Source organism: Cricetulus griseus, chromosome X (assembly GCF_003668045.3).
Source record: "Cricetulus griseus strain 17A/GY chromosome X, alternate assembly CriGri-PICRH-1.0, whole genome shotgun sequence".
NCBI classification, from domain to species: domain Eukaryota; kingdom Metazoa; phylum Chordata; class Mammalia; order Rodentia; family Cricetidae; genus Cricetulus; species Cricetulus griseus.
In genome coordinates, this window is record NC_048604.1 from 84,509,375 (window position 1) to 84,521,868 (window position 12,494).

Below are 12,494 nucleotides of genomic sequence, written 5' to 3' on the forward strand. Positions count from 1 at the left end.
AGAACATTAAACAGAAAGGGTGAGATCAAGCATTTAACTTTAAACACATAAAGGATAGTAAACTCTGCTATACTGTAAAAGATGAATCCACAGTTTTGGTCTTTCTGGAGAGCAGAGAAACCGAGAAGATAATGAGGGTAGGATTTACCATTCAGGTTCGACAAGGACATAAATAGAGTAGTTATGTAGCATTACACTTTATACCCTGGCAAAAATGGGTACCCAAAAGCAATTTCATCTGTACCCAAAGTAAATAAAGCCATAATTCATCAGGTCAATAACTTGATATGGTCTAAAGTTGTCATGAACATAAAAATAGAACAAGCTCAGTAGAATAAAAAAAATAGCCCCAAGAACTTTCAATTTCTTCAGCAAAATTTTGCTAAAGTTTTTTTCATCATTGATTTTGTTTAAGAAAATAAAACACTTAGGATACCCATAGTTAAGAATGATAGATAACCTAATTCATTGAATCCTTTTGTACTTATTACACTGATGCAATAAACATTTATCATATACACATACATTGTTGATTTAACTGGTAGTAAATATGTTTTAAAATATTTTCCCTTTAAAAGGAAAAAACTAATAGTCAAATCTATTTATTCATAAAATTACCACTAAAATTTTAAATGCATTTTGAATAAAATGTTTGCCCTTATTCTTCCTGTTTTTTTGCACTTTACCATTCCTTATGGCAAACCTAAGTTTAATGTATATATGAAATTTTCTCTAATTTTATTTTACATTATATAAATAGAAACAGTATAATATCTATTGTAAACTGATTTAATATTATAATACATATAGAAGTGAATATAGCAATGTTTTTAAAATGATAACACATGTGTTACATGAGATTTAAAAGGCTAATTTAGTCTTTGTGTTCACATAAAATGCTACGCATATATATAAATACATATATATGTATATATACATATACATATATGTATATATATGTGTGTGTGTGTACTGTTACATATATACAACTATATCCATTGTATACATGTGTGAAAGTTATGCCTAAAGATGGACATAAAATTGGAAAACTCTCCCATATTAGTGGTCTATTTTACCTGTTGAGAATAGTGCATCTGATGATGTAATTGAAAATGTTCTTCTCTAGTCACTTTTGATGGCCTGGGCAACATTTCTACTTCCTGGATTGCTTCGATGCTTACTTGTTGAGGCAAAACTTGAAAGAGTGATGTGATGTACATTAAGATGGACTTCTTATCTGGATAAGTTGTAGCAACATCTGTAAGCACATTAACAGCACACATCAATTTTTGGTTTCTATAGTTGAGTCTCTGAATGGGTAATGAACAAATCGATGTTACAGGAAAAAGACAAATTAATGAGCACTTGTTTGTCCATGAAAGTCCTCTAGAGACTAATTAGAACATGATAATCAGGCCTGAAATGTCCTTGGCATTTTGCAAAACAATGAGATGAGCATTAAAGTTAATTTCTTTTTCTTACTCACATAAAAACTTCATTCTATAATACTTTCTCCTAAGTAAAACTATCTAAACTAGCCCATCTAAGTGAGTAGCATTCATTGGATAATAAAATATATTTAATTACATTTTCCTTTCAATGGAAAGTTACATTTTATGTTAATTAAAATGGTGCATTTATAATTAAATAATTATTAAAAAGGTTTATTGCTTGAAACCTCCTAATCATTTTTCTAATATAACATTATATACAGAATGAAATGGCTCTATTAAAACGAACCTTTTTTTTCCAGTAATAATTAAAGTAACATCAGCCTGCATTGTTTAGGGAACTTCATGGGATGTGACAGTTTGAAATTTCCTGCTTGACTGAGAAGTCTGCCAGACACACTGTCTCCTATAGGCTGAAGATGGATGCCCCAATGTTACATAGGAACGTTGGGTGTCTGTCCAGGCAGTGAGATGTCTCTGTCAGTTCTAGAGTTTATATATTATCCTTCTGTGGTCATTGATGGAGTTGAAGACAGATAGTTAGGGTTATAGTTTTCTTTAGTTTTTATAAAAGATAATTTACTTGTAAGACTTTGGACTCACAAAGATAAGACAGATGATAGAATATTTTCTTTAAAACTTGCTAAATGGTAATGAACTAAATATCATAATGATAGTTCTTACTTGATAACTATTTTGTTATATATTTTATTATGTTAATGTTAAAACACTTCTTTTTATTTAGAGCTAAAAGAGGAGATGATAGGGGAGGTTCTTCTTTGTATATATCTCTCTTATTGGTCAATGAATACAATAATTTTGTAGAGAGTGAGGAGGGATGAGCAAAGCAGTCAAGACCTTGCTGGAGAAACCTACAGAACCAGCTAATCTGACCTAGTGAGAGCACATGAACCCCAGTGGTAAAGCTGGGGAACCAACATTGTACTGAACCAAACACTCTGAATGTGGGTGCTATTTAGGAGGCCTGGGCAGACTATGAGACCTCTAACAGTGGAACCAGCATTAATCCCTAGTACACAAATCAACATCAGGAGCCCATTCCCTATGGAGGGATACTATTTCAGCCCAGATACATTGAGGAGGGCCTAGGCCCTCCCCCAAATTATGTGACAGATTTTAATGAATTCCCCATAGAAGGCCTCACTGTCTTTGGGCTGCTGGTGGAGGTGGGTGGGGGTTTGGTAGGGAGTATGGGAGAATGGGAGGGAGAGTGAAAGGGGGGATTGATATCTAAAATGATTGTTTCTAAATAAAAAATAAAAAATCTAATAAATCACATCTAATAAAACAATCTCAGCCAGAACAAAAAGGAAAATTCATAAAAAGCATGCAAACAGAGAATGATGAAATCAAATTATTCTTATATGCAAATCATATAATCCTTCACTTTCATACCTGTAAGACTCTGTTTGATTTCTCATAAAATGATCAGCAAAATAGCAGAATATAAAATTTTCAATCACTTTTGAAGAAAAGCAATGAATTTTGAAGAAAAGGAAAATTGGGGAGAAGAAATGTGGGCATTGGTGGTTGTATAGCTATTATAAAAAGCAACTACAAATGAACACCAATTCCCTGCCTCTTTGATTTTTTTCTTATGCAGTTTTTCCTAACATGTGTTTCCTAAGCAGTAGCAACTACTCCCTTCTGGAATTCTACTTGTTGTGAGTAAATTTACCCGAATAAACCTTAGATTTAGAATGGAAATTCATTGAGAAGGGAATTTTTGTCTGAGTAATCATGTCTATAAGGTGAATTGAGCCTACTACCTCAAAACCTGGGCATAACCTTTTGCTAGGGAAGTACTCTCCCTTGAGCAGTCTGCCTGGTCTGAAACACTCTGATTTCACAGACGGCTTGAGCACCATCACTTTTTTCTTATGAAAGTTAAGTAATAATGGAAGCAATCTGTTGGTGAGATCCTAATCATTTGACTAAATGCATCCAATGAAATTCATTGGTACTTATAAATTAATTAATGAGAATTTGTTAGATAACACTACAGTGCATTTAAAGGAGAAATTCTGAATTTAAACCTAGACTTCTTAATATATACACCGTGTGAGTGTGTGTGTGTGTGTGTGTGTGTGTGTGTGTGTGTGTGTGTGTGTGTGTGTGTGTAAGTCTTCAATATTTTTGGCTTCTATGTCCTCAAATGTGAAGTAAAAATCCATCTTCATTTTATCATAGTACTAGGATATGCAAATGCAGAAATGTTCAGAAAAAAAGACATAGGTAATGGTCAGAAATTTAAATCAAGTTTCATGTAAATGTGATGAAGATGTAGCTAATTTCTTACCAAACAAAAACACTTATTTAAAGCCCAGATTAATCCAAATGTATTAGCTCAAGAATTTAAAGATTTAATATGTAGTTCACTGGGAATATTATAGACATATTTAAATGTAACTTTTAGGCGAAATTAATAATGCAGTTATACCAGTACCTTGTTACATCAAGCAACATAATTTCTAGTTTATGTAGGTTTCTATAATAATTTTAGAATGAAGACCACTCATCTAATAAGATTTCAAGCCATGAATTAAGTGAGTATATTCTTAGATTGAAAACAATCATCTACTTCATCTTACTACATATTCTAATCTTCCTATTAAAACACATTAATTTTCTTTGGGTAACTACCCAAAGAAAATATATTTTACATTGCAAAAAAGAATCTACAAAGATCAAGTGAGAAGTGACAAGCAGAGTTGCATAAATTTAATCTTCACTGTGTTTGTACCCTTGAAAAGTCAAATGTAAGTAAGCTTGGTATAAAATTGGTGCCTTCAAAAAAAAAAAAAAACTATTCCTGTCTTGGGCAGTGAAATTCTGGAATGTCTGATTAGCCAGCTGCCTAGCATAACCTTGAAATACATCTGGGAAATCTAAAGAAATGTCCAGACCATCCAAATCAAAGGCCAGATTTCTTCTCAGGGAAAAGCAGAAATTAAAACACTGTATTGTAATGCACATCACATGTAACAGGAAAGAAGGACAATTTTAAAGATAACGTATGCATAAAAGTTCATGGGTCAGCTTTCTTTTTAACAGATGAATTGTGTATTAAATTAGGAAAACCATTCAAACACCACCATGAGAACAAATTTGAAGAATTTTTTCAGAAAAGTTTATACAAGGATAAACAAAAAATCAAATAATTAGTTCACTATTCAAAAGAGAAAAGAAATAGATGAACTAGAAAGAGTATATGGTCTTAATACAAAACTATAAGAACATATATTGTATCAAAATTGAAATGGGGACTGGAAATTAATCATTCATATAGATATAAAATGCCAAAGAAACTACCAAAGAAAGTTTCCTAGCCACTCATTTGAAATTTCCAAATGAATAGCTTTGACTTTAAATGGTATGACCTCTAAATGTTAGAGCTGGTAGGTTGTAGACAACATCAGGGCATTAACTAAAACATTAAGGAATTCAATTAGTTTCAATTTAAATATTTTATATGTGCTGTATACAAGACATGTGTCTTTTCCATTTTCAAGTCACTATATGACAATATATAACAAAATGAAGATAAATCACTTGTGCAGGTACTCTATTTTTAAGTTTCATAGCATTACTAAAGAAATATTTTGTTTTCACCAGACTAATTAATCTATTTTTCACTGACTCTCAACAACGTCTGCCTTCAGGCATTTGGTCTTGCCTATCATCTACCCTGTCTGCTACCTGTTGGAGCATGTGAAGGGACTGGTCCCATGGAACCTCTGAGAGGAGGTTATGGTGAGGGTCCAGTATTGATGGTATATAGAAGCCAGAGGCCTTGAACCAGACCAACAACACACTACACAATGGATATTTTCAAGTAGGGATGTTTGAGAAAAACTGTATACCATGCAAACACAGCTCCCAATGTCACTATGGCAATTGACTATACAATAGAGAGGTAGAAAAGAAGGGGGATTGAAGTTATTTTGGGGATTTTTTATTTAATTATGTTTTTTCCATTGTCTTTTATGGAGGATGTAACAAGGATGGAAGGAAGACATGGAGGGACTGGGAAATAAATGGGATTGAGGTATCTGATGATCAGTTCCCAAAGAATCAATAAAAATTTATGTTAAACAAAATTCACTAACTTTCCATGTTTATAAAAAACAGATACAACTTACAAAACAAACAAAGCCAGCCTATTCAGGACAGAACATTAACAGTCTGTCTTTTGTACATGACATGGCTAACTCAGAGCTGCTGAGTTTACCTGCACCATATCAAGCCAACTCAAATTCCAGCTAACAGATGAGCTATTGGATGGTAATAAGTCCTAGGAAAAGGTGCCATTCTTTGGGCATATGGTCACTGATAGTATTCCCATAGTAGTTTGAATTCTTTTAGAGAGATTAGAAGGAAATTCATTATATAACCACATTTCATTGTATACATGTATGAATTTCTCAAGCACATTCTCAAAGAAAAATAGCAAATTATTGAGGTGGAATGGTAAGTTGCAAATATGCAATATTTATAATGATAATTTATGACAACTGCATATACTTCAGGGAATGGTTATTTCAATATATGTATATAACTTCTATTGATCTAATTGTATTATCACTTACTTCTACTTTATAGAGGCAATTATACAATAATTATAATTGTTATATATACTACAGTAATATAATAATGTATATCAGAATAATATATAATAATTACAGTATTAAGTATAGAATAATTGACTTCCATAAATGTTCTGCCTTTGCTGGACTTTTTTCCTTAAATAGGAATGAAAATTCTACTTTGTTAATTCCAGCTATTCTTAGAAAAATAATGCACAGGAGCCAATTAGAGAAATATCAATTAAATGGAAAATGTCACCCAAATGGAAGTCACAAGTTTCATAACCTATCTTTAAGTGGAAAAGTACTTAAATAAACAAATACCTTCCATGAGCAAATAATCTAAGTGAAATGTTGTGTCTATAAATTTTCAGCTCTATAATAATTTTAAAAATTGTATTTTTCCAAGGTACTCATAGAGGGTATACCTTATTGAATAACATTTAAATATTTTCAGCTACTTCAAATTTCTGGACTGCTTCTCACTAAATACCATCTAAGACAAGAATAGAAACTAGATAGACCTAACAATTGCATTGTGATCAGTGTCCAAGACTACTGATAGAAAAACATTTTTCCTTTTTTATTTAAATTAGAAACAAGCTTGTTTTACACATCAATCCCAGTTACCTCTCCCTCCCCTCCTCCCCTGTCCCCAACAGACCCCCTATCTTATCCCCTTTCTGCTCCCCGGGGCGGGGGGGGGTGAGTCCTTCCATGGGGGATCTTCAGAGTCTGTCATATCATTTGGAGCAAGGCCTAGACCCTCCTTGTATGTCTAGGCCGAGAGAGTATCCTTCTATGTGGAGTGTCCTCCAAAAGTCCATTTGTGTACTAGGCTAAATACTGATCCATTACCATAGATCCCATAGATTAACCAGACCTCCAAAACAACATCCTCGTTCAGGGGATCTGGAAAATTCCTATGCTTGTTTCTGAGCACATTTATGCTTTCTTACAATTCTGTGTTCCTGTCTTCTGTAGGAAGAACAATTGGAGTTAATATCTGAAAAAGAAGCATTTCTCACTAGTGGCATTTAACTCTGCTTTCTTAATTGTCACCTGCTGGTTTTGTACTTTCCTTTGATATAGCCAAATTTATTTCTTTTTTCCCCATTTTTAGAAAAAGTGCCATCAATTTCAGTGGTAATCACTGGTCCTAGATTCTTTAGTACAACAAAACATTGTATTTCTACTCATGAATTTTCATAGTATTAGAAGCAATAGTTGGTAAATAATGGGGTCAGATTGGAGGTATTTATTTCAAGTAAGACAATTTTGAGTATAATGACTATAAGTTATGCTTTTGAATTTGGAAATATGCCTAACAGTATAAGGTTAATTAAAAAGCAAATATGCCAACGATATTATATATATATATATATATATATATATATATATTATATATAAACTATATATAAAATTAGTCCTTTTTAAAATAAATATTTTAAAATCTTCCTGGCAACATACTATATCATATTTATGATAGGCAGTGTTTTGGCGTCAGATATCACATGTTACATTAGTGGAATAGGTATACAGTTTCCAAAATACTGACATATACATAATTCAAAAATTATAAGATGATGGATGGTAAATGATACTTTACAATCATCCAACAGAAACATAATGGACTACTGCTGGGCTTCACATAGTGCCTAAAGCATTAGTGGAAGCATGCTGATGAAGCACAGCAAATATAGTTGCATACTTTAACTAATATCAAGTTACAGGGACACATCCTGCTGTTGACAGTATTAACACAATTTTGTTTGAGCATGGTTTGGTGCTTTTCAGGCTTCAACTAATGTAATTGGACCTTTTCAATTATAAAGGCAATAATATGCATGAATGATAAATAACTTCTAATGTAACATGTAATTTAAACCTCACAAAAACAGATAATCAAAAGTAGAACAACCCAGAAAAGTATAAGTGCAACAGAGAATAAGCACTGAAATCATGTAACTGACAAAACTGAGGACAATAATATTTTTAACATATGAAAATGAAATCACTAATCCTATTCCCTATGATGGGATACAATTGCAGCCCAGATACAAGAAAGAGGGCCTATGCTCTCCCCCAAATGATGTGAGGGAATTTGATGGTCCCCCGTGGAGGAACTCATTACCCTTGGGTAGTGGGTGGGAGTGGGTTGGAGGGGGTTTGGTGTGGAGCATGTGAGGATGGGAGAGCGAAGGAATGGGGGGATTGACATGTAAATAAGAGTGCTTCTAAAATAAAAAATAATGTCAAAAAGACACAAAACATACTTTAAAAGACAGGTTTACCTGCTATGAACTGTTCTGTTTAGATCATAACCTGCCTGCAAGATGTGCTAGAGAAATAGTGACACAAAGCTTGTGAGAGTAATAAGCCAGCATTTGTTTGGATTTAAGGTCTACTCTATGAGATGGGACCCATTCCTGACATGTCTCAGGTGGCCAAGGAAGTAAGACAGATAGGCCATGGACCTAGGGGAAAATATAATACTGCTAAAGGAGCATAGCCATAAAATGCTCCTTATGACATTTTGCTATACCTATATGTCAGTGTTTTACTTAGCCATCATCAGAGAAGCTTCCTTATCCTACATGGGGGAAAACTACAGATACCCACAGCTGGACAATGTACACACAAAGCAACTTTAGAACACTCAGTACTGAATGAGAGGTATCAATCAAATCCCTCATTTCAGGGCTCATGGATTCTTGCAGAAGAGGAGTTAGAAAGATTATCCAGGGAGTATGGAGAACACCAAGAAAAAAGCCTTCTAAACATTGCCAAACCAACACACATATGAACTCACAGAGCCTATAGCCATATGAACAGACATGCATGGGTCTGAGCCAGATGGGTCTCAATGCTGAGAGAAGTGGACACAAACCCCCATTCCTAACCCAGAAGCCATCTTCAAATGATAACAACTAAAAAATTAGTCCCCCCCAACAGTCTCACTGAAGACACAAACCACTTTTAAGGGCAGGCTCCAAGCCTATTAGTGGAGAGCTAGGCCCCTACCCTGCCCCCTCAAAAACACAAAAAACATAAAACAACTCTTTTGTGGTTCTTTGTCTCATATGTCAGGGTATTTTTTTCTTTGTCTTTTGGTTTTAATGGGATTCCTGGGTGTACGAATGTATGTGGTTTTACATATGTATTCCTTCTGTTCCTTTTTGGGGACAGTTCTAGTCTGTTTTGTTTTTGTTTTATCTTATTTTATTATTACATTTAGATGCCTGTTTAATTCATAACAAGAGACAGAAAGGCTTTATGTGCATCTGAATGGGAGGTTAAGTGGAGAGGATCTAGGATGAGTTGGATGGTGGGAAACTATAGTCAGATTATATTGCATGAAAAAAAATTATTTTTTGCTGCAAACTGCATGAGGCTTTAAAGGTAAAATGATAGGTTTTCATATAAATTGCATACATTGAATGATATGTTCTTTTGAAAGTTGAATTGAATTTTAAGGATATGAGTATTTGCTGAAAATACTATATGATATGTGTAATAAACTGCACATTAGTGACAGCAAGTGAATGCTAAATTGTTTATACTATATATTGCCTAAATTTTATTATGCCCTACTTAGCTCCCAGGTTCTAGAAGGTGATTATATAGCTAGCCATGTTACAACCAAGATTAAACTTCTCAATCTCTCTAAAATCACTAATTTTTCATCTATCTCCATTTCTACATATGAAAATCACACTCATGTGTTATACCAAGATTGTATGGTAGAGATTGTCTGATTTTTCCTCATTTCTGAATCTTTTCATTTGGTTTGTTAATAAGCTATGCATTTTCTGTGTGTAAAAGTATGCATCTGTATAATTATCACTATCACTATCTCACCCAAGTCAATATCTTCATCTTCTGGAACCAATATGCCCCCTCCTAACTTATTCCATGTCTCTCAATCATTTTGTATTCAAAAACCATCATTAACTTTTCAAATGACAAATTAAAAATCCTTTCTGTTTTTTTTTTTTTTTTGAGACAGGTTTCTATATATAACAGCCCTCGCTGTCCTGGAACTCAATTTGTAGGCCACTCTGACCTGAAACATACAGAGATCGCTCTGCCTCTTCCTCACAAGTCCTGGGATTAAATGCGTGTACTACCAGCACCAAGCCACAAATTAATTTTTAATATCCACATCCTTGAAGCTGTTCTGAAGCTCAACAGTTTTTTTAAACAAATAACAATTTCTTGCTGCTACATGATTAACATCACATACATTGCTCAATGGCATCTCTCTGTCCCTTTGTCTACTACCTTAGAAATATTTACCTTGTTTGGTCTTTGTGTCATAAGAAAGGCTCTTTTACTCCACCTTGTTTTCATTCATATTAATTGTATTTGCATATTCATCTAAAATATTTACCCCTTAATTCTTTACACAGGTCAAAAGAAAGTTCCTCACAGATGCATTTGCCAATTATTTAAAGAAGCCTACACCAAAACTGTTCCTCTGCCTCATATGAGTTTATTTCCTTTATGACACTTTGCGTGAGCATAAATGTTTATTGCTTCGTTCATGTTTTTATTCTTTTTTTCTGAGTAAGAATAAACCTATCCTTTGAAGTAGTATGTTTTGTCAATAATTGATGTCCAATAATATGGCAGACCCATAAGAATTTCTTCTCACCTAATGGCAGTGTATTGGTGGTAATATGACAGGAGAGCACATGCTCCATACTCATGTGTTGATGCTTGTATAAAGAAAGCAACTGCACTGCCAGTGGCCTTAAAGAACAGCACATACAATTATGGATATTTATTATGTAATGATACAAGTTTATGCCACATGTTTATGTATTTGCTATATACTCTCATTAGATTGTATTGTCAATTTGATGTGACCTAGGATATGGAACCCCAACTGAAGAATCACTCGACTCAAATAGATTATCCTGTAATTATCCCTGTAAGAGACTATCTTGATTGATGCTTAATGTAGGGGGGGCACGGTATTGTGGTGGCATTTGCCAAAGAAGGAGGGCCTGGACTGCATAAGAAAAATGAGTAAGCATGAGCACACCGGTAAACATCCTAGTTCCTGCCTTGAGGTCCTGAACAGATTCCTAACAGTGATAGAAAACAATGGAAATCAAGGAAGACATTTTGTTATAATTTTCAGAGTTTATTGCTTCTATTTAAATTAAACTTCACTGCAAAATATTATGATATGTTATTCTGGCAGCAGGCTCATATGTAGTGTACACATGGCAGCCCTGAATTGTAACAAGAGACCAACTTTCAGTGATAGACATACACTATCTAGGCTTGCACAATTACATTATCTATCCCACATTAACAAAATCACTTATCAATGCATAGATCAGGAAGTATCACCATAATTATCTTGGAAATAGCTATTATAAGTTCTAGAAAGGCAGGAACTTTCTCTGAATTAATTTTACAAATGTCGGATGAATAGCAAGGACTGAATGTTCCTTATATTAAAACAGTAAATGAGTGCATGAAGTTAATTATCATTGCTGGGAATGAAGGTTCACAATTTGACAATTCATCTGTGGGCATAAAGTAATATGTATACTGAAAATTATGAACTAGTGAAGTGGAAGAAAGCACAAGAACAAGAAGTATTTACCTCCCTACACAATTATGTGAGAGACTGTTTAATATTTAATCAATTTCCATTGAGCATCAGTTACAGACAAAGAATTTTTATGGCCTTTCCCCATTTAACTAAGAACACTGTCCAAGGACAAACAGCCAGTCAGCAATTGTCTGATCAAAGTGGAAAATAATAGGCTAGTGCATTCCTATTCCAGTTTTCTCATCTTGTGACTGTAGAAAATGCTAACTAGTGAGATCTCCTGCTTTGTACAGCATCTTAAAGCTTTTTCTTAAATTATTGATCACATTCTCAAAAAATGAGGCTTCATTTGAAAAATACCCTGTATTGTATGAAATTAGCATATTTTTGTGAGAAGCAAACATACATTAATTTCTAAATTTGAGTACATTATAGGTTAAGAAATATGCTTATGAGTGTTAATTAAGTCAGAATATTTTAAACAGATTGAAAATACTCAAGTTCAAATTGAAGACACTGGAAATTGCTGTTTTATTCATTTTCTTAAACTTCTTGCATTATACATGTTATAAAATAGCACAGTGATTTGCATCAAACATTTATGAAAAATCATATTGACTGATATATACAGAAAAAGGTGCTCAAGTACTGTCAGATTCAAGTAGAGAGAGTAGACATATTAGAACTGGGGTAAAGCATAAATTTCAAAAGCATGTCATTGTGCCCTTATAACTGGATCTCTAGAGAACTTAGTAAGTGAATGTCATGTTGGATCACTAAAACCAAAAGTGAACAATTGTAAACTTAAAAGAAATACTTTAAGCTGATACATGACAGTAATCAGTGAACTTAGTTAAGAAACAA

The 12,494-nt window shown here is 33.6% G+C and overlaps 1 protein-coding gene across 1 annotated transcript in view; it reads right to left on the minus strand.

Moving 5' to 3' along the window:
- Window positions 1-12,494, minus strand: part of Dmd (dystrophin) — a 1,637,847-nt gene that overhangs the window by 1,495,044 nt on the left and 130,309 nt on the right. The window contains exon 3 of the mRNA XM_035449892.1: window positions 1,077-1,258. Coding sequence (XP_035305783.1) covers window positions 1,077-1,258 — 182 coding nt within the window. The remainder of the gene's footprint in view (window positions 1-1,076; window positions 1,259-12,494) is intronic.